General features: G+C 37.4%; 1 protein-coding gene and 1 pseudogene across 2 annotated transcripts; one reads left to right on the top strand and one right to left on the bottom strand.

The window, feature by feature from the left end:
• Window positions 1-1034: 1034 nt before the first annotated feature.
• Window positions 1035-17567, bottom strand: LOC146473536 (lysophosphatidylcholine acyltransferase 2-like). The gene is made up of 15 exons (XM_085118218.1): window positions 17279-17567; window positions 15727-15869; window positions 14447-14667; window positions 13495-13629; window positions 12990-13031; window positions 12348-12406; window positions 11825-11859; window positions 11666-11720; window positions 9942-9971; window positions 8911-8963; window positions 7400-7525; window positions 5970-6120; window positions 5576-5674; window positions 3165-3294; window positions 1035-2018 (listed from the first exon to the last, which is right to left on the bottom strand). Exons 1-15 carry the CDS (start codon window positions 17399-17401, stop codon window positions 1906-1908), a joined length of 1515 nt encoding a protein of 504 aa, XP_084974344.1. The 5' UTR covers window positions 17402-17567; the 3' UTR covers window positions 1035-1905.
• Window positions 17568-17608: 41 nt separating this feature from the next.
• LOC146473535 (arylsulfatase B pseudogene) lies at window positions 17609-19551 on the top strand (annotated as a pseudogene). The gene has a single exon (XR_014866369.1). The product of XR_014866369.1 is annotated as an arylsulfatase B pseudogene (transcript).
• The last annotated feature ends 2967 nt before the right edge of the window (window positions 19552-22518 follow it).

The following is a 22518-nucleotide window of genomic DNA, read 5'->3' as shown; positions in this document are numbered from 1 at the left end:
GTTTTATTCGATTTATCGCTGATTGACGGCGCGGAAGTTTTCAAATTAAAGTAAGAATAATATAATAATATATAAATTGAAGTAACTAGGCAAAGGGCCCGGATTACCCATATAGCTAACCGAGTGATATATATGCAGTTCAGTGTGGGATAGGATATAGACAACTAGAATTGCATGGGTATCATTGAGAAAAAGCAATTTAGTCTGAAAATGGTCAATTAGTCTGGGATAGGGTAGGGATTTTTGGAGTCTAGTCTAGAATACCCCACCCAATGCTTACTTTTTTTTTTTATCAATCAATACAATTAATTATCACCTATCAAGGTCCCTGGGAGGCCCCGTGTAAAAGCCCTGTGGTTTCTGGTAGCCTACCACCCAAATACATCTGTTATGTTTGTATTTATTTTTTTCTCTTGTATATTCTCTAGTATAATGTTTACTTTTGTCTCTTTTATCTCAATTATCACTTGGCTAAGTGAAATAAATAAATAAATAAATAAATAAATAAATAAATAAATAAATAAATAAATAAATAAATAAATAAAACAGGGCTGGGTACCACCTCTCCCCCGTCCCCAATGGCGGGGGTAAACCAAACAGCGGTTTAGCAACAGAGCTACATTAGTCCATGAGAAAGCAAGCAAGACCATTAAAATCACATTCAAGCTTTCCTCCATTGGCGTCTCCCCTCGATGATTTAAAGCCCCCCACCCTCTTCACCCCAAAAATGCGGTCTTCCTTTGCCTCGCTTTTATGTTCCATGAAAAGGAACCACGACAAAAAAATACCCCCCCCCCCCCTCCCAAGGACGTATGCGACTTCCTGGCTTCAAATACTTCATATACAGCATTTCCAGTCTTGATTCGTGAGCGACGTAGGCAAAATCACCAGTTAAAACCGGCGCACGTACATGAAGACCGCCAATGTTTGTATGGACTCTTGGGCTTGTGGTGTAAGGACAGATGCCGGAGAGGTTACGAAAACTGGCCAGCGATGAAAACAAGGACAAGCACAAAAATGAAAACGCACCTAAAGCCTATCAAATATCTTTAATAAATCTTTTCACGTCAAACCAATAATCTTCTTTTCCACTTCACTAAAAATTAATATACTACCACTGTAAGTGATTGCGCAGTCGGCTGTACACAAACTCAGTACCGTGGTTCTTAAATTTCTTTTAAATAACAAATATCCTTTGTGAAAAACGCTCTGGCGTACAAAATCTTGTCCAGTAATACACCTTCTCGTTTACATCAACAAAAGCTGAATTTAAATATTATGCACAATTTGAAATACCTTCATTAGTTTGGTGACCTTCACAAGATTGACATTCATACTACTATTCTACAATGGCTATAATTCTTTTACTATCAGTAGATCGTAGTAGTAGTTATCAATCCGCTACAAATTCTCAATTCCTGTCAGATTTTCAGTCGATATATAACTATTAAACATTTGATGCTCAATTACAATTCAAAATTGCTGTTTAATTATAACAATTAATCTCCGTCTGTCAATTTCCTACCTAAATTTTTTAAATCTTACAATATACTTCATTAAATAATAACAAATTTGATTAAATAATTAATTAAATAATGTAATAATGTAATTAAGTAAGTAAATTACCAACATTCTGTTTTTGATGTAATTTCTAGTTACTTACTTACGGTAGTAAAAATCCAACGAAACAAAACAACCTGCTATTTATAGCTAATGAAAAAGTTCTCTTCGCTGCTGTTTTAGCCAGCCAATAATTCAATTCGTCTTCAATTCATTTCTTTTGTCATCCCTTTCCATTTTTTTCTCAAAATTTTCAAAAAAACCAACCAGTCCCAAAAACGCTGGTAAAAATGGCGAGCAACAAAAATCGTACAATTATTAAAACATCTTTTTTCCTAGTTCCTCTCATATGAGTATTGACTCTCTCACATGATTTTCAACAAACGTTTCGCCTGGCAGCAGACTTGAGAGTAATGTAGTCAGTTCTTGATGACTGGAAAGAAATTCTTGAAACTCTTCTGCAATGGTAAAAAAAAACATAACAATAAATATGAGGCTCTCTCAAATTAATTAACATTGTACTGAAAATTCAAGTAGCCGCAAACAAGCTCTTTTAGGGGAACAAGGAAGGCTTACTCTCAAGGTGCATCCTATTACTGCAAAGAAAAAGCCACTGGTTTTGGGGGTGAGGAGATTTAAGGAAAAGGCAAGTTTAAAAAGTTCAATTTGCTGTTTCCTAGCATAATTTTCGGTCTATCTAAAGCAAATTTGTTCAAAGTTACACAAACAGTTTGATGCTTTCAGAATATTTGAAGTAACTCAGAATTTAGAGGTGTTGTCGCTTCAGCTACGAAAAACCAAGCGTCCCTATTTTTGTTTTGAAACCCAAACTGGTAATACATGTAGAATGATCCATACAAAATTTTCACGAATCGTAGACTTCCTTAGAAGTCCGTTTTAGTGGAGTCCAGTCGGAGTTCTCGCGACTCTCTTTCCGGCTTTTGTTTCGCCAAAGGCGGAAAAGGCAGGCTAATGGTCAGAGCGCTACAAGTTATCACTGAGAGTTATTTAGGCTGATTTAGTAACAGAACGGGAGCGTCAGTTGACAACGGCGCGCGCATTAAGAATACCCATAAGATAGTCGAAATAGCCTCGCGTCTACACTATTCCGCGCGCTCTCGCGTCCTCAAATGACGTTCCCGTGCTTTTCCTAAATCAGCGCATTGAGCGATAAGAGACGGGGGATGCTTTCCATTATGCCAAAAATTCTGGAAATTCCGGTTACAAATCAAATGGAACGGTTCGATCCGACCGGAACTGAATTTCCAGAAAAACAAAAGGAACACCTTTGAAGTAGATCCATTTGACCAGTCGGTTCGAAATTTGCCGTTCCATTTTGACAAACCGGTTCGATGCCCTCTTTCTCTTCAATAGATTTTCACTTCACGTGGGTGATTGGGGAAAGGAATCAAAAATGGAAAGAGCCATTCTTCTCGGTTGGCCCGGTTTGATTGGAAAATGTTCCATTTTACAACAGTTTATAGTCAAAATAGTCAATCTGCCCTGTCAATCTGATAAAATGGAAATCACCCGGGATGTCTGCACATATAAATATTGAACTGCATTGTGTCACGTGCACCACCATAAACTTCAAGCTATCTCACCATTTCTACTCCTCACGTTATGGTTGTCATAGTTTGTGTCATCAACTGTCTGCAAAACGCTTTCCAGAATGTCTCCTACGCTGTTGTTAGGGGTAACGCTTTGGTTTGGCTTGCTATATTCCTGTAAAACCTGACAAGCAGTTTTCAACTATTAGGTACAATCATACAAAATACACAAAGATGGGTCAAGAACTAAGCTGGCCAGCTGGCGGCATTGTTCACGGGTGACAAAGTTTTGGCGGCGGAGCAGCGTCGAGAATAGGGAGCTTAAGCAACGACGACGGCAACGGCAACGAAAACATCACCCGAAAATAAATCTTCATTTCATTTGTGCTACTTCGCGATTATTTCAACTCGCTCAACTTTTACAAAAATGGCGAACTATCCAGGAACCAAATTGGTAGGAGTGGCGTACAAGCTAAGAAAAAAAAAATGAAACATTCACCGTCGTGCGTTCACTTTCTCCACAAAACCTTAAATGTGGTCATTCCACGTTATTAGGGAGTTAAAGAAACGAGGACGGCAACGGTAATGAGAACGTCATTTAAAAATATTACTTCTCGTTTTTGTGACTCTTTCGCAATCATTTAAATTTGTTTAACTTGAAAAATGCTGGCGAACTCTCCAGGAACTAAATTAGTATGAACGACGTCAAAGTAAGGAAAAATAAAGAAGATTTTGCGTCATACGCTCCCGTTCTCGAGAAAACCTAAAATTTGGTCATTTCACGTTGTTGATTTGCAGAGGACGGTAAAGAAATGTACCAAAATGTAAAACGCACGTGCAGAGCGATTGTTTTTGCTCATTAAACCTATTGTTTTGTGGCGTTGTCGTTGCCGTCGCCGTCGTCGTTGCTTAAGCTCCCTAATGGCGCTATCTTTGCGCGCACTAAACATTTGCCACCAGCTACGTTAGCTAGTCAGGGACATTAAACTGTGTTTTGGCCTGAGTAGGTTGGTTTAGCGTCAGAAACATTTATCTGTGATTCTTCACACATTTTATGCTATAAAGTTACAGGAAATATAATGTATTTGAACTGCGGATGAAACGTCTAAATACAAGGAAGACCATCGCAGTTATGCTCGCAACTCGAGCCCTGCACCAAGATCGCAGAAGTAGTGGGTTCGATTCACTTTCAAGGCTGACTTTTTTTTTTCATGGATTTCTTTTCGCAACTACTTGAAGGGGCACTGTCACGGTGATTTAATAATAATAATAATAGTAATAATAATAATAATAATAATAATAATAATAATAATAATAATAATAATTAATGAGAACTCTTTATTAACATATTTCAAGCAAATTGCTATTCATAATAATAATAATAATAATAATAATAATAATAATATTTTTTAAAATTTTTTAATAATGAAAAAACTTTATTATTTACAGTTTGAATCCTATTTATACCTGAGTGATTTTACAGTTTGCTGTCATAAAATTGTAAAATATCAACATCTCATATATAAAAGCTAATTCATATGGGTTTGGTTCAGAAGATAAAAGAACAATTTCCACTGATGTAATAATAATAATAATAATAATAATAATAATAATAATAGTAATTTTAATTCTTATATTGCGCACTTTCCATGAAATGATCAAGTGCGCATTACATGATTTCTATCTGTAATAATCAAATACAGAGTATCTAAATAATAATTATTAAAAAATAATACACCGCAATAAAAATCGACATATACAATGCATGTTGGTACTAGTGATCATGGTGATAAAAATTAAACGTTCAATCAATAAAAGCTTCCTTAAAGAGGTGCGTTTTCAGATGGCACTTAAAAGTCCATAGATGTCTCTGTATTGTGGTCAAAACTATTCACATGCTTGACAAAGAACCTTTTCTCTAACACAAAATTTCTGTTAGAGCACTAGCAGGAAATTATGAACTGATTTCTCCGAGGAAGAGCAAACTATAATCAGTTTTTAACGATTTCTCTAAAATACACAGGAAGAACTTGGAAAAAAAAAGGCCAATTTTTTCTGGTTTGCTATCCATTCCCATCCGAGCCATCATATACGCAGCCAAAGATAATTAACAATTAGATTATGAGCTCGAGATTTCTATCGCGTGATAGCTGATGAGGGCGCAGCCCGAATCAGCTATCACGCATAGAAATCGAGAGCGAATAATCTAATTATTTAGTATAAATCTACTAGTCGGTCAAAACTAAACAAGTAAATTATCTATTTCCTCATCGCAAACACTTCGAAAACGCGAAGAAGCGGCCGCGATTTTGTTGAAAACCGCTACTCATTATCTATCACAGAATAGATAGCGAGTAGCGTAGCCAATCAGAGAACGTCATTCGTGATAGAACACTAGTAGATTTACACTAATTAATACTAGTTTCTGTGCTAGTTCTCCAGACATGAAGGCACTGTAAGCTTACCTTTAACGCACTTTCGGTCACTTCTTTGTTAGCTGCTACCCTGGCCAAACAAACTGATCCTACTAAGTACTGCCGGAAGTCAATAAAACCTGTATTTTCCTGCAAAACGAAGTAAAACGCGTGTCATTTTGTAGTCAAAAAACACTCAAGACTCCACATCTAGCAGCTTAGATACGCTTTAAGGAGACTTGTAACCAAGAAACCAAAATAAATGAATTCAAAGTAAAGGTAAGGACTATATATATGAACTGCACATAGAGGACCATCAAAAAGAGAAAATAATTTTAATAGTGACGTTTTCGCTGCCGTCGCCGTTGATAAAGCTCCCTATTCAAGGTCGTGAACAACGTCACCGTTGAGCGAAGGATGCTGTAATGTTATCACAAAATCTTACCCTGTCTAAAATTGAAAAGATCTCCTTTACGGGTGTTGAGGTGGGTAACTTGTAATGTAGTGCAAAATCCTGCAGTGAAATCTGGCCATCTTTATCTGAGTCCATAAGTGCAAATCTGTTAAGATGCTCCTTTGCAGAATCGAGGTTTACTCTGGAAACAACAAAATGCAAGTTACCTCTTGAAGCACTGAGACACTGTGGAGATCGGATAACCGTGAACAGTTCAGTTAATGTCGAAAAGCAGGAGAAAGCAGAAGACGAGGTATTTGGTTGCAAAAACCAGTCAAGTGGTTCTGTCATTCTCATACATTGCATGCAGTTTAAGATCTTATTGAATAGCTAGCAATGAGATTGACAAAACAAAGTCAATTCAAAGTGGAAACACCTTTTCTATTCGCATGGTATTGCACAACACAGAATAAGCAGGTCCCTAAAGGTTACACCAAGCTACACTTCAGGCAATTCTCACTCTGTAATGGTTAAGAGCAAGCTTTCTCCACTTGATACAGAAACGGTGAGTGATACGCTGCCTTGAGGGGTCTTACTTGGCTACATTTTAGGAATCAGTGGTGTCTAACTGTAGTTTGTAGCATGCGAACAGGCTTCCCGGGCGCCCTTCTAGGCTATGTAGTTAGTGAAGAAGCGATTTGCAAAAATCATTGTAAGTTACACAGAGGACTAAGGTGTAGGAAACTCTGGAGCATTCCTTGCGACAACTAGTACAAAAAGTATAACGAAGTTCTAATTCTCGCAATAATCACATCCTAGAAATATTGTGACAAGTGTTCGGTCATCTTCTACGAAGTTTAAAGCATCCGCTGAAAGCGAGACAGCCAACTCCCGGCTTGCGGACACCTCTGCTCTATTACGGACAGAAATCTGGCTGAAAGTAATAAATAAAATGACGGACTTTCTCAACTACAGACAACAGATCGTGGTCCCAAAGGTGACCGTTGAAACGGGCATTGAATTTAGTCTTGAAATTTTTAGAGAAATGTTTCTTGAAAGCAGTGCACTATAGCATATACTTTTTGAAAAGTTTGTGTTGATAGTTTTTGCAGACTTTATGTCAACACAAAATTATGACATGCCCTGCTATGCGCACTGGATCAAAAGGGTTTCTAACGTTTACGCAAAACGGCAGAAATGACCACGGGATCATCTTTGTCCTATATTTTAGAGCCGCTCACTGTTTCCAGTTTCTCAGTAAATTGAGTTCTTTTGGGTTACCATCAAAGGTTCTGCACTATTGTCATATTTGTACTTATTTCAGTTTCAAGAAAACACAAACGTGAATCTATCGTTTGCTGTTTGCCGTAAACGCGATTCTAAATCTCTCTATTATTAAGAGATTCTACTAAACTTAAACATTCATTTCCCAATGACCATGTCATACAGGAAATTAATTTAAATTGTTTTGCAGTACACACCCTAGTTTGCCTGCAGTATTATTGAACTCTATGACTCCGGCCTCAGGTGGAAGGCCAAGCTTGGTAGCGGTGGCCATGAGAAGGGTGTCCTCGAATGAGTGGCCTGTCACGGGAAGATTTAAACACCTATAAACAAAATAAAACACCGTATTCGGAAGGATGTACAACTTATAGGGTTAAGCTACAGATCTGAAGCAGCAGTAACAGTAATTATCTGGCCTTCTACATATGAGACCCAGACTCAAATCATGGAATCAGAATCATGTAATTCGGAGTTTCTCATTGATGCTCATCCCAACTCGTTCCCAAGGTCCCTCAGGGGACGGAAAGAGGAGAGACCCTGGGAACGAGGTTGTATACATCCCTGCTTTGAGTGCTTTAATATTTCGAGCTTTTCCAGCTTTCCTTCTGCCATACAATCCGAACACGCATTGTAAGCTATTGTATGACGAAAACGTACAAAGCTATTTACTTCAATCACTATTCACGACTGAACAATAGTGACACGATAGCCACCAAAAATGAGACTACAGACCTTGTAGAGCTGTCAGTTATGTCTTGAAGCTCGACAACCACGGTAAAACATGATTTATAAGGGATTTGTGTAAAAGGAGCGTATATCCTTTTGACCAAAGACAGAAAAGCACTTCAAACTTGACCAGTTTCAGCACGCAGTGTGGATTTTGGGTGCTAAATGTGAAGCCATATATTTTCCTTTTTGCCTAAAGGTTAAATTTAAAAGGATTTGATAATTAACATGAAACTGCCACTAGATTAAAGCAGAGGCAAACTTCCTGGTAGGTTAGCCTTTGAACAATATGAAATTGAAAAACCTTGAAGGGCGGTTGAGCGTACAAAATCTGCGGTGCAGAGTAAACTGAGCAGGTTTTGAGCATTTTTCTGACTTTTTAGCCAAACAGCAATGTACGCCCCTTTTGCAGTAAACTCTTCAGTGTTTCTCAGATGATGTCACCTCATCTGTCATGCACTCAAAAAGGGGCTTAATTTTTATTTATTTATTTTTTTTTTACACTGATTTGCTCTGACCTGACGAAGGGCTAACGCTCGAAACGTCAGCACTTGAACTCTTTACGGTGGCCAATTTACCTTTAGTTATCAACTCTGCTGGTAAACCAAACATTCGTTTCTACTCCTTACGCCCTGACACAGCACCGCAGTTTCTTTACAAACTAACCCCCTTTTACACCTAAGTTGACCTTGTTATATTGAGAATTTTTGTTCGATTTTTTCTTAAACAACAAGACGATCTTAGCTAGTATAAGATTAAGCAATGACAAAACCATCCCCTCATAAATGTTTTAAAGCAGTAAGACCGCAGCAATAGACACACTTGGCGAGAAAAGACGCCATTGCCAGCAAATTTTGCCCAGAGAGCTGCTTTGTCCTTGGCTTTTGCAGTTGATTTAGAGGTAGAAATATTGAAATTTGTTCATGCAGTGTCAGTTAGGTCCCGGGGAAAGGATGAACAATGTGCGATGATCTCAACCAACCTTGACATATACTGTTGAACATGCTCAGCATAGAGTTTAGGATTTTCTTTTTCCTGAAACAAAATTATGAAATAACTTACAGTTGTTTACTTTTGGATGATTCAAATTTTATTGATGTTTACAATACATGAAATTATAGTCATTTATCTTTTGGTAATCCAAATTTTGCTGATTGTTATGAATGGTTTGTATACTGACATAAAAATGATAATAAATATTTAAATATCACAGTACCGTTCACCACATCATTGTCAATTATTAAAGTTTTCATTAGTTTTAAAAAACTTTGACTTCATTTTGATAACATTCTGATGGCTTCCTTTTCAATAAGTTTATGAAATGAAAGAACTCTGACAGGAAGAGCGATCATAATTCAGTTGACACAGAAGCCATCACAAAACTTTCAAAAATAAAAGTTACCTACAGAAAAAGCAGTACTGTGTGCTACTGTTAAAACAGCTATACAGTTTTAGAAACTTTGGCATCTTTTTGACAACATTCTAGATCTGTTGGCTTCCTTTTCAATAAACCTATGAAATGGAAGAACTCTGACAGGCAAGAAAAGTTACCTCAAACAAAAACAGTACTGTCACGTGGTGCTATTAAAACTATATATAGAGCCTGTAACGTTGTGGCTTTGCTGAGCAACAAAAACAGTTCTTATAAACGTGAACAAATGATATTTTAATCCATGAGACGGTTCACCCCAAAAGTCCTCTACAAGATCGCGAGCACATGTAAAATCTTGCATCCTATTGGATAACAACTATCACGTGACGTTACAGAGCCCAATAGGCCATTTTCATGATGGCGTCATTTGACTACAACTACCAGAATTCATTTTGTTTTCCTTTTCAAATTCAAATTTTGTAATCCCAGTGGAGAGCAAAGAACAATAGCTCTACTTAGCATGAGAAAACAAAAATTGAAGGATTCTGGTAGTTGTAGTCAAATGACGCCATAGTGAAAATGTCCTATTAAAATATATAAGAAAGAGCAACTTGGTAAAACAATAATTATATATATCATACCTCCTCAGTGGGGTTCCATACTGGCAGGAACTGTTACATAGGATGTAAAAACATGAGAATTACTTTTTGACAGTTTTAAAATGAACTGCATGTATGCTTATTGAGGAAAGACAGCCTTAATCATCAACAAACAAGACAATTTGAAAATGCTGCCTGTGCAATAATATTAATATTAATTTTATTAACAGGAGCGTGGCTTGGTTCATCGTCTTAAATTTGTAAAATCATATCACTGACAGTACTTCCACTACACAAAACACATTATTTGGTATGCATGCAAGAATGTTTAACTCAAAAGTAAATATTATAAATTAAATAACCCGGCCAAAACATAACACCAAAATTAACACAAAGCTAATGTAACTCAGGCCACTGTAAAGCATGTCTACGGCATGACAATGGCATTAAGTACAGTGTTTGCATTGAATTTCTGATAATATTTGGGCTTGAAGGATTCCAGGGATGTCATGTCTTAGAGTTACCAGAGGTTCACACATTGTCAAGTTTTTTGAAAGCTAGAGGCGATTTAATGGCTACAATTCAGAGATCTTTGAGAATGTGTGCATCTCCAGAAAATCACACCTGATATAGACTGCAAGCAGTCTGAGCCTTTTGCTCGAGAATCCGCAGGGGAGAATGCAAGATATTTGAAGTGCAAGTCATGCGCACGAGCAGCAAAACCATGAGCAGCATGGGTGCAAGAAGGCTCATGCTGAAACACCCCCCAAATGTTGTGCTCAGTTTTTGCATTCTTCTCCACAGATTCACGAGCAAAAGAGAGACCGCTCGCAGTCTAGACCTGCTAAAGGCTGCTAAAGAAATGATTTGTGTATCAGAATATGTATGTTTAATATATATTAATAGTTGAATGAAATTTAACATGCATATATTTAACAACAAGGAGCAAGCTTGTTGGCAGTCTCCCATGTCTTCGTTGTGGGGTCTGGGGTTCAGCTTGAATTGTCTACTCAGGTGGCATTTAGTGACGGTTTGTGTGTTAATGTCTTGAGCATTTTAGCATGTTGCCGTTTCTGTTGGTGTTTAGTGGTAGGCGTTTTTAGCATTTTTTGGCAGTTGGGGTATCCAGAAGTTTTTATGGTGGGCTTTATTGTGGGTCCACTTTTCCACTGTAGGTGGTCAGTGGTTTTGGTTCCTGGGCTCCTGATCTTCAATCTCGTACCCAGAGTCCTCATGCTTTTTGTTCAGCTGGTGGGCGCCAGGAGAGACTCTGGGGACTTCGTAAAGATGTAAATTTTCTGATTGGCTGTTCCGTAACGGTTTCCATTGTTTTACTACAGAAATCCTGCAGTAATAAAATTCGAAGTCCCCAGGGTCTCTCCTGGCGACTAACCACTGGCCAAAGAGCCTGAGGACTCTGGGTACGAGATTGGTGAGCTGGGCTTGTCACGTGAGGTAATTACCCAAGAGCCTGAGGACTCTGGATACGAGATTGCCTGATCTTAGAAACAGTTAGTGGTCTTCTCTGAAGCTCAGGCTAGCTGGCATTGCATCAAGCTTGTATTACAGCGTACTTTCATGCATGGCATTGAACCAGTTAGCTGTTTGTTCATTGATTGCATTTTCCCCTCCCACCCCTCCCCCTTATGGCACCTAACCTCCACTTGTGACGAATACTTTGTTAATCTAACTTAAAACCTTGACCATAGGTTCTTATCTTAAGTTTGATGGAATAAATGAAAACTTAGTAATAATAATAAGCTTACCTCTATTTCAGCTACATTATTCAGCATGCATAGAAGAAGAACAGTCAATAATAGCCTAAAAAAATAATAAGTTAATAAGTCACTTGCAGTGAAACAGTTAGTCAAGATAGTTTTTCAATTTTTTAACCAGAACATATTTATTTATTTAATAATGCTTACGTTCCAGGGCCATCCCATGTCCAAGAATAAATATCCTGGGAAAACAAAATGACAATTTAAGTCTGCATGACATTATTATCAACCAACTGAACAACATTATTAAGAAATTAAAAAAAAAGTCTAATAATAAATTTAGATGCTGACTATAGTTTCAAACTTTTTAAAAGTCTATATGTTTATAATATTATGGTCCAGAGACCACATAAACAGGGTCTTATATAGTCTTGCTATCAATAATCAGTGGCAGATCCAAGGCGAACATAAGGGCCAAACACTTTAAATTAAATATTCAAACATTTTCAATCTGCATGGGCCCCACTCTACACAAAGCTCAACATTCACCTCTGGCTGAATGTTATAATTATTATAGTTTTAACTTAACAATTTGGCAGTGCTCACATGGGCCCTTGTGTCCCATTCGTGGTCTACCCTCTTGGGTTCATAATAATTTTTTTCTTTTTCATTAATTTTTATAGTTTAAATACCCAATAAAGTTGCATTTTTAAAAACAAATGGTACTTACAGGTTGACCAGGAAAACGGAGGCACACTGGTTGAACTGGACATCCTGGTATAAAGGCTCCTACAGAGTGCAAAACAGGATTAGTAGTATATTAATTCAAGCTCATTGCTACTAGCTTTGGTTGACTTTTGTTTTTGGAACCAGTTAGATTTTTATTTTCCTTCAGTGCCTGAAATTCATCACCATTTTCAGGAACAAAGGATTTAAAACCATACCGCAGCCAATGGCAAAAGAGGACAAACAAAGGGTGAGACAATGATTGGCGGGGCCTAAAGGGAAAACCCAGGGTATTTTCAGAACCGGTACACAAAAACGCATTGCTATAGACACATTTTACGTCATTGTACGAATTTGTACGATATTTGCAGGGGTCGTCCTGAAAGGGTTAAACTGGTTTTAAAAAGTTCTTAACCAAAACCAAAATTAAAATCACAACACAATACAACTGTAAAGCAAGCATTAAGCTGAAAAAAATATATATATTTGAAGCAATAGCAAACATCCTGATAAATGGCTTAATGCACATGTACAGTCAAATACAAATGGATACATCCACCAGGAAGTATGTGTACACTGGCCATGGAAAACAAACTAAAAATGCCAACCAACACAAATTATCTGAAACATACAGCTTATAACTCACCAGGTTTAAATGATATTAAGCTTTTTCTATTTGTGCAAGTACCTGAAAATAAATTTTTAAAATACAATATTGTTGTCCCTTTGTATCTTCTTATAACACGTTTCAGTAGCACTAGCTACAGCCTGGCTACTAATGCGTACGTAAACACATTTATTCTCCAAATTTACTAGCTGTTGATGGTTTTATGAAAATGCTTTTTTCCACATTTTAAATGTCATATTTTCCCCTTCAAAATCAAAAGGAACTAGTTTTTCAGTGTTATGTCAAGTTTTGAGTTGACACTTCGCTGAAGAAAAGTGCACTAGGTTTTCTTTATAATTAAATCCTAATTTCTGAGGCTATCAAGGCCATCCCAAAATGAACTGTTGGGTGTTTCTGTTTGCTAAACAAGAGAATAAAACTACTCCTGAAGGGGAGGGGGAAGGGGGAAGGCCAGTACAGCAATCTTACCCTAGGGTCTTCTCCTAAATCTACCACTGAATAAACATATTAATAGAAAGTGCACCTTCAGGGAAAATGCAGATATGGGGCCACTGCCCTTTTGTTGTAATTGCTCTGTATTGCAGTTCCTTGACAGCTGCTTGCCTTGATTTTGTATTGTCTCTTGAAACACCAATGACTTCAAGTGACTGAAAAAATGCTGAAAGACAAGAAATTATAATCCATGAGGTCTGCTGTATGATCAAGGTTGTAGGTTGGAGCTGGCCTGTTTCAGGCATTCAGATAGTGGGGAGCAACGAAAATCACCACACAAACGAATAACAACGTCAGAGTGGGAAAAAAACGAGTCTTCTTGCTTTGCTAGTATTGCAATTTAGCTTGCATTGCTCCCCACTATTAGCCATCCTGACTCGGCTGCAGCCTGACAGGAGTCTAGTAGTCTGGGGCATCCAAGAAAATGCTCTGGGCATGCAAATTTTTTGCAGCAGCATCTAACACTTCACATGCTGGGCTTCTACCCTCTTGGCTTTCGGCCTTGTGAGCTCCTTGAATTTTTCTTGGGCAACAGCCTTGAATCCAGATTCATTTTTATTATGGTCATTCCACTAGACTGCACACACACTTCACTTGTACATTGCAGTGATTAACATCTATTTTCTTTTAATTATATATTTTATATACGTGTATCAATATCAGTGATAAATAATTATAGTAACAAATGCGTGAAAGTGTTAAGCACAAAAACAAACCACCAACTCACAGCCGTAGAAGATTTTCTAGCAAGTAAATGTTTGTGTTAGCTTAATTGATTAACTAATAATCATTATTATGGTACTATTAGTTAGTCTCCATTTTATCAATTTGTAAAGTGCATTAGATAATCTATTAATGAATTTCACGCTATAGCAATAATAAAATTATTATCATTATTCATTTATTGATGCACATTCTAAATTCCATTCTCATGTTAACTGACCATCCTTAGTAAGTGTTTACATGCATGCCCCTTAACTTACGTCCAAGGGTACGGCTCTCCAGATTTTCCATTTTTGAAATGCCAGAAGGTGCAGTACCATATTCACACAGCAGTAATATATCAAGGAATGAAGAATGAGGGGCAATAACAGTTAAAGGAGCTTCTGATGGTGAAGCCAATTTGCCTTTAATCTTGATCTTGTGAAAGCCCAAGACAAACAGCAGTAATCGGACAATAGCAGGAATGCCATCTTTCATTTTCCTGAAGAACAAAACAATTCCCAACTGTGTACACTGGATTCTAGATAAGGCCCATCAAAATAGCCATGAAATGAAACGACCTTGTTTAACATTTCGGGTACTGTCAATGTGTCTATAAATGTAAAAGACAGTAATTCTTAAGTTGTTCCAACAAAATACCCTTAGGAGGCCTGATTGCACCCAGTTTTGCTTTTTATTAATACATAGACTGATGATGATGATGATGATGATGATGGCTTCTGATGCTTTTAAGGAGTCAATGGGTAACTAATTTTTAATGAAACTTAAAGGATGTGTGCAGTTATAGTTACCATGCATTACTGTACAGCAGGTTAAGAACAAACTGTTTTGAACTACGTCCATCTATTAATTTAAACTTGTATGTTTCTTCAAACTCAATTTTGCTTTCTCAAATTTTCAAAAATTCATTAATCATACCTCCCTCTCTTCTTCTTACGGAAGCACTCAAAACTTATTAAAATTTAACTTCTGAAAAATTTAAGACTATGATGACATTTATGAAACAACGCAAACACATAACAAATTTAATAGAAAGAAAGCTTCTTAAAAATTAGAAAAACAATAACAAAGCTTTCAGCTGTTGTGGGTGGTACATGTACTTAAAAGAGTAACTGACATAATTTAGTAAATACTCACTATGCTGTTTTAACCCTTTCTATACATTAAAACCATTTTTTTATTATTATTAACCTGTCACACTAAAATGTTTCCAAATAAATTTCAGAAATTAAGTTGGAAAGTTTGGCAGTGCTTGCTCATATATTAATTATTATATAATAAGTAAATAACTGTAAACGGAAATTATATAAATGTAAAAAACAATTGATTTTACTAGAAAGCAGCCCTTATGTAAACTTTGTACAATACATCAAAATTTTAGTTGATTACTGTAAATAGAGAAAAGAAGAGGACACATGGCTGGGGTGAGGGAATTACATGTAGGAAACTCAATAAATAAATAAATAAGTAAATAAAAAAATAATTAATTAATTAAATGCCATTTCATAGTGATTAGTCTTCTGATACTCTACTTATTTACCTTCTCCATGGAGTCAGTGGAGTCCTCAAGTCTGGTGGATTCCATCCTGCAGTAATAGCAAAACACCAAACTCCAGCAAAGAGGATGAGAATAACACCAACCAAAAGACGAATTGGAAGAAGAAAAATGAAGCCCAAAACAATCTGTCAAAACACAACAAAACAGACCTTTTCATAAATGGTGGATAATTTATTACTAATTTAAAGTAAAATGTCTATGCCCCTTACGAACTGGCATAAGTCCATTACTTATAAGCAGGATTTATGGTAATGAAACAGTGCCTTTAAAGGCACTGTTAAAAATCCAGCCATTAACTTAAATGGCTTGTCCAGTCGTTAACTACCTGAGCAATGTAACTGCTGAAGATGTACAGAAACTGTTTTCAATGTGAACTACCAGTACAATATGTTATGTACACATCATTTATTTGTTTATATTGATCTCTTTTGGCCAGGGAAGAAGATCGAGGGTGGACTTGAATTTTTTCAAGTATCTATTATAATATTTTAATTAGATTGTAAGATTCTGGTGGCTATTTTTAATCTAATATCAACTAGATGCTTGTTGAAATGCCAAGAAAGACACGGTGACTTTCAAGTTTTAGTTTTGTACAAAGTGTTTTCTGGGATAGACGTTATTAATAATATAAATTATAATTGGCTTCAGGGTCTCTTCTTGTCATTTTTAAATGAACAAACATTCCCCCAACCCAAGGGGTTCACAATTTGTGTTCACATAAGCGAAAACCGCGGAGCTAAAAATGCTAAATGGCCATAATTTGTAGTTAGATATTTGCTGGAAATTATTATCACAAACCAATTACAAAACATAAAAGAATGATACAATGTGCAAATACAAGTGTATACATGGAATGTAACTAATATGTTTGCATTAATAAAATCTGCATTGACTGCGTGGATAAAACAATAATTAAAATGCGTTTTCATAACAGGTACTATAAAGACCGACATCATAAATTAAAAATACTGTCAGAAATCCAACTTCAAGTTTTGTTTTGCAAATCACCGCATTTAAATAAATAAATGTCTTAAAAGTGAAAAATCGACGGAATATGCTCTTGACTTTAAATGACAGTGCTTTCATGAGCAAACAAAAGTTAATCGACTGTGTATGTAAACAGCCGTAAGAGTTTCTACATTTAACGTGTTAATATTGTTAGAGATTAATAAAACCGTAGGATGCTTGTGGGGCAGTGGATTGATACTATACAGCGCATTGAATCGACAAGACCTAAATCTAAGAAAATATTTGTGATGATCCTTGGAAAAATGACCAAATGAATCAGAGAAAAAAAAAATCCATCGATTTGACACACGAAATATATTTTTCTACTGAGATTCATTGTAACGTTTACAGATCATTTTCGCTTTCTTGTCATTAGGGGGAGGCGTTGCGTTCGAATATTCGTATAGACCTCATTGCACGACAACAAATGCCTGCATCCGTCTTTTTTAAGGCAAAATAAATGGGATAATGTCATAACTTGATCTAACAAGTATATACAACAGATTTGTGGGCCATCCTCTCTTACCTCGAATTTCTTCTGCCAACCCGATATTTGTACTCGATGAATGAATGGATTGCGAACAATCGGCTCTTTCAGGCTGAGCTCACTATAAAAACGTTTAACTTCATCCTCGACTATTGGGAGCATAACTACACGGCCGGGGGGAAACGAAACTGGAAAAATTGTCAGATTCCAGATTATCTAGCTGTTACGGGGAAACCCGAACAACGTGTCAAAAATTATTGAAAACAGACAGAGATGTAAACAAACCCCTTCGTTCCCAGTTCTCCTTTTGAAGAACGAATGTTCCATGCGGTGTTCCGGAGGAGGATTGGGTTCAAAAAATTTTTTGTGGTACATTTTTCTTTCGTTTGTACACTGTTCAGATTGTTTACAGATTTTGCGATGGTAGTGTGATCCGCGAGCTCGATTCCATCTCCTCGTTGCTTCACGTGACAATCTTCTGATTGGTTCCGGGTTTTGACGGACCGTTCAGACAACCATGGGCATGAACAGCAACCAGATTTCAGCTTTCGGAATATGTTTTATTATTTGCTGCTTGCACATGTACAGTGTTCTCGGAAAACCACCACACATTGTGTTCATTTTGGCCGATGATTTTGGGTTCAACGACGTTGGTTATCACAATCCTCGCATAAAAACTCCGAACCTTGACAGCTTGGCCGCCGGTGGAGTGCGTCTCGAGAGTTATTACGTACAACCAATTTGCACACCAACCAGAAGCCAATTGTTTTCCGGAAGGTATCAAATCCATACTGGCTTACAACACGGAATAATTTGGCCATCTCAGGCGAATGCACTCCCCGAGAACGAGACCACGATTGCAAATAAGTTGAAAGAGAGTGGCTATAGTACCCACATGGTTGGAAAGTGGCATATTGGATTCTACAAACGAGAGTTGATCCCAACTCAACGCGGTTTCGATTCGTTCTTTGGCTACTTGACCGGTGGGGAAGACTATTATTGGCATAAGAACGATCTGGGATTCCCAGGGAAAACTGATGAATTTATTGCTTTGAATGGTTATGATTTGCGAAGAAATGAAGAAGTGGCTCGTGACGCTGTTGGGAATTATTCGACCTACTTGTTCACAGATGAAGCAGTGAAAGTAATTTCCTCTCATGAAGCAGAAAAGCCTTTGTTTCTTTTTGTGGCGTACCAAGCAGTCCATTCACCTATGGAGGTACCCTCACATTATACCGAACCGTACGGTGATATAAAGGACTACAATCGCAGGACATATGCAGGAATGGTGTCTTGCATGGACGAAGGCATTGGCAACATAACCAAAGCTCTAGAAGAGTATGGCTTGTGGAATGACACAGTGCTCATTTTCAGTACTGACAATGGCGGGCAAGTGCATTATGGTGGTAACAACTGGCCTTTGCGTGGCTGGAAAGAATCACTGTGGGAGGGTGGAATGAGAGGGGTGGCGCTTGTTCACAGTCAACTGTTATCAACACCTGGTCAGATTAACTCGGAGATGATCCATGTCACTGATTGGTTCCCTACAATTGTGCATCTGGCTGGGGGATCAGTTGATGGATTGCCATTGGATGGTTACAATGTATGGGACACATTGAGTAGTGGGAAGCCCTCACCTAGAAAGGAAATTTTGCATAGTATTGATCCTATAGATGCTTACTGGAACTTTTACAATGAGCCTTACAAGCACTGTCGACAAGCTGCAATACGAGTTGGCGACTGGAAACTTTTGACCGGCTGTCCAGGAAATGGAAGTTGGGTCCCACCAGCAGAAAGTCCCCACACCATCAAACATGCACCAAATCTTTTTGACAACATTAACAGCACCTTTCTTTTCAACATACGAGAGGATCCAGAAGAAAGAAATGATATGTCTGAGGTTTATCCAGAAATGGTGTCAGCATTGATGGAGAAAATCAAGCAATATAATGCCACGGCTGTGCCCGTGCGTTACCCAGAGCCTGATCCTGCTTCCAAACCAGAGCTGTACGACTATGTTTGGACACCTTGGGTGCACAGTAACGAAGAATTCCTCTACAAGTGAACACTACATGTATATCTAGGAAATGAATTCTAATTTAAAAAAGCTGCAATAAAGACCAATTTGTTGTCTTCAGAGATTGAGGCCATTTAAACTTCTGCAAATGTGTGTAAATGTGTGCTTGATCTGAATAATAAGAATGTTAGTTAATTTGGAGCACAATTACCCATCAACTTATCTTTTGTAGTTTGTATGTTTATGGATTGTTTCTTTTGCAATATCTATAAAGTGACTTTTTCATCAAATATAAGTATATTTTACAACTTTGTGAAGTTTCTTTCTGGTACTTGAAATCATGACCTTTAGGCTGACATATACAGCTATTTCAATTTACGTTGTCAGATTAAAATCAAGCTAAAAGACAAGACTGCAATGTTTTGTGGGATTATTTTTTATGAATAATTTCATCAAAATCATCCCTGCACGTGCAGGTCATTGTACTGCTAATTACAACCTATTGTTTTCTCCAGGCATGACTGATTTTGATGAATTTATTGATAAAAATCCCACATAAACTTTCGGTCTTGTCTTTTAGCTTCATGCTTTGAACCGACAACGTTTGTTGAAATGACTGTATATCACAATAAAAATCAATTTACTTAGTTTTGAGAAGTTTTTTTCCAGACTTTTTTCTGTCCATTTTGTAAATTCTTAATAATACCATTCCTTTAAAGGGGAGTTTTTCTTCAAAGAATGTTTGGTTTTACCAACAGATGATAAGATTCCAGAGCTGACATTTCGAGCATTAAAAGCCCTTCATCAGAATGAATTTGCTCTTATGAAAGGCTTACACCCAAAACAAGCAACATTGCTCTGTTTTTAAGAAACTGACCCCCTTACCTATTTTTTCTTCAATGGGTGGTTACAGCTTTTAACAACATACAGTTTAAACAATGTACATGTCTGCCACATGTTGCACAGGGCTTCATACTCATAACAATCTTACTACTTTGTGGCTACAATGAATTTACTACAGTGAAGATCACCCATAACATCAAGGTTCTTTCACATGTATTCAGTCGTGACAGGTGTTATGGACTACAGCCCTCAATGACAGCTCTGTATGGAATTAAAATTTTTAAGTTTGACCTTAAAGTTTTCAAATCTGCTTGTGTGCCACCCCTGGTGAAATCTAAAAAAGATCTTTTCAGATCTGCAAAAGGATCTCATAAGTTCTTGAGAGAGAATAGGGAGCTTAAGCACAGACCTTTGCGACATTGGATGTCTGAGGCTTGACGTTACAAATGTGATGGTGTCAAAACACTTCAAAAAGGAAAACGTTTGACTTCCAGTTGCTGTCCGTGCCTCACCACAACTGTGCTTAAGCTTCCTATTATCACTTCTAATCCTTAAAGATCTTCAAGGACCTTACATAATCTTGTAACAGTCCTTGAACTCCTGCAAACTTACTGCGGATCTTGAAGGATCACGCATCTTGACAGATCATACTATTCTGATCTTATAAAATCCTGCCAGATTTTACAGGATCCTACAAAAACGTTTAATTTCATCCTACAGGCTTATTTCCATTTAGGATCCTAGCAACTATCCTGTAGGATGGGATCCAGAAGGCCAATGTTTCACCAACACACTCCCTCCTGCTAATTTTGCTATCATGCGATGGTTATAACATTGCTCAAATCATGTGATGCTACAGTAGTTCATATATTACAAAGGTCAACATCAATGCTTGCAGAGCTTGGGTTACCTGTGGTCATGATCTTAGGCAAAAACAGTGGATTAGAACTGAGGACAAACGTTCACAGTCTGAGTAATGTTTTTGGAATTCCAATTTAGTATATTCCCATCAGTTTCCAGCTTTAACATATTTTATTTATTTATTTTTTTAATTTTATTTAATTAGGTTCACCTATAGCCCACTTTGAAAAAGAGTGATGGCCTGGGTCGAGAGTAGCTACCCAAGCGATTGTGGGAAGGTTTGGGGGACGTTGGCTATTGTTATCATCCCCCCAAACAATCCCACAATCACTTAGGCAGTTACTCTCAACCCAGGCCATCACTCATTTTCAAAGTGGGCTATTACATGAATACAGAAAAATAAAGGAATAAGTACATGCTGAAACAAGGAATAATAAATGATAAATTAGGCAGGGATACCACAACAGCGGTAAGCCAATAATTATTACAGTGGTCCAAGAGTTTAAAAATGTTTCTATAAAAACAAACAGTAAGGCTACATATGGCGATTAAAAACAACAACGAAGATGGACAGACACATTACGTGAAATGTTACATGATGGACAGATAGTTTTCCAGGATCGTGGGTCCTTTGGGTCGTAGTTATGTTCTAAGACGTCTACATAGTACTTGTACATGATGGATTTGAATTGACTGATCTGAAGGTTGCATGAAAGTTGGAGGTCATTTGCTAAGGTAGTATTATATATTAAGCCATTTTCACCGTCATTACAACCACTCACTGCCTTTGCTGAATTAAGATATAGGAGGCGAGATTTTGCAAAGATAGAGGGTTGTAAGACAGAGAAAGGAAGGGTAGGATCATCGCTGAAGGGGAGGTGTGTGGGTAAAAAACTTCTGAAATCCCGCAGAACAGCGTAACGTACTTGGCAAGAAGGGCCAAAAAGCAGGAATAGAATGCTTAAATAGGCAGATGATTAGTCCCACAAGACATGGGTGGTATTGACTCTAAAACACCGAGGCATTTCAAAAATGCCAGCATTGCGCGCAGGCTAGTTTTGTGGTTATTTAGAGAGTGAGAGTAGTATTTTTAATATTTCTGTATGGTCCCTCACATTTGCTTTAAAGAACAAAATAGCCAAGTGTATTAAATACATAAGCTTAATGAAATTGACACCGTAAATGATCAAATAAACACGGACTGTCCTTAATATATCTTGCCAATTTTTCAATCATTTCAAGCCTTTGACTTGAGGTTAAGCTTTTTAGTTTAAATTTGGCCATCAACCAACAACCAGTAGCTCGTTAAGCTTATCTCTGGGTCAGGCAGGTGGTTCAGGCTGGGAGCTTAACTGCAGAATACCCCCAGTGCTACTAGCTCATTAGCATCTCATAATTGAATGAGAATAGGATACATTCTGGCATTAATTGTGCAGTCACTCCAAGCTCAGAAATGTTATTTTCCCTAAATTCTAAAGCTATTAATTGCTGTTAAGGATGGTGCCTACTTTTGCTACTGCGCATATGTTCTGCGCATCTTATTGCTTACCAATACAGG

Source organism: Pavona decussata, unplaced genomic scaffold (genome assembly GCF_977016875.1).
Source record: "Pavona decussata unplaced genomic scaffold, jaPavDecu1.1 SCAFFOLD_93, whole genome shotgun sequence".
In the NCBI taxonomy this organism is placed as follows: Eukaryota; Metazoa; Cnidaria; class Anthozoa; order Scleractinia; family Agariciidae; genus Pavona; species Pavona decussata.
The sequence above is the reverse complement of the archived record's forward strand: the minus strand, read 5'-3'. Positions and strand labels throughout refer to the sequence as shown.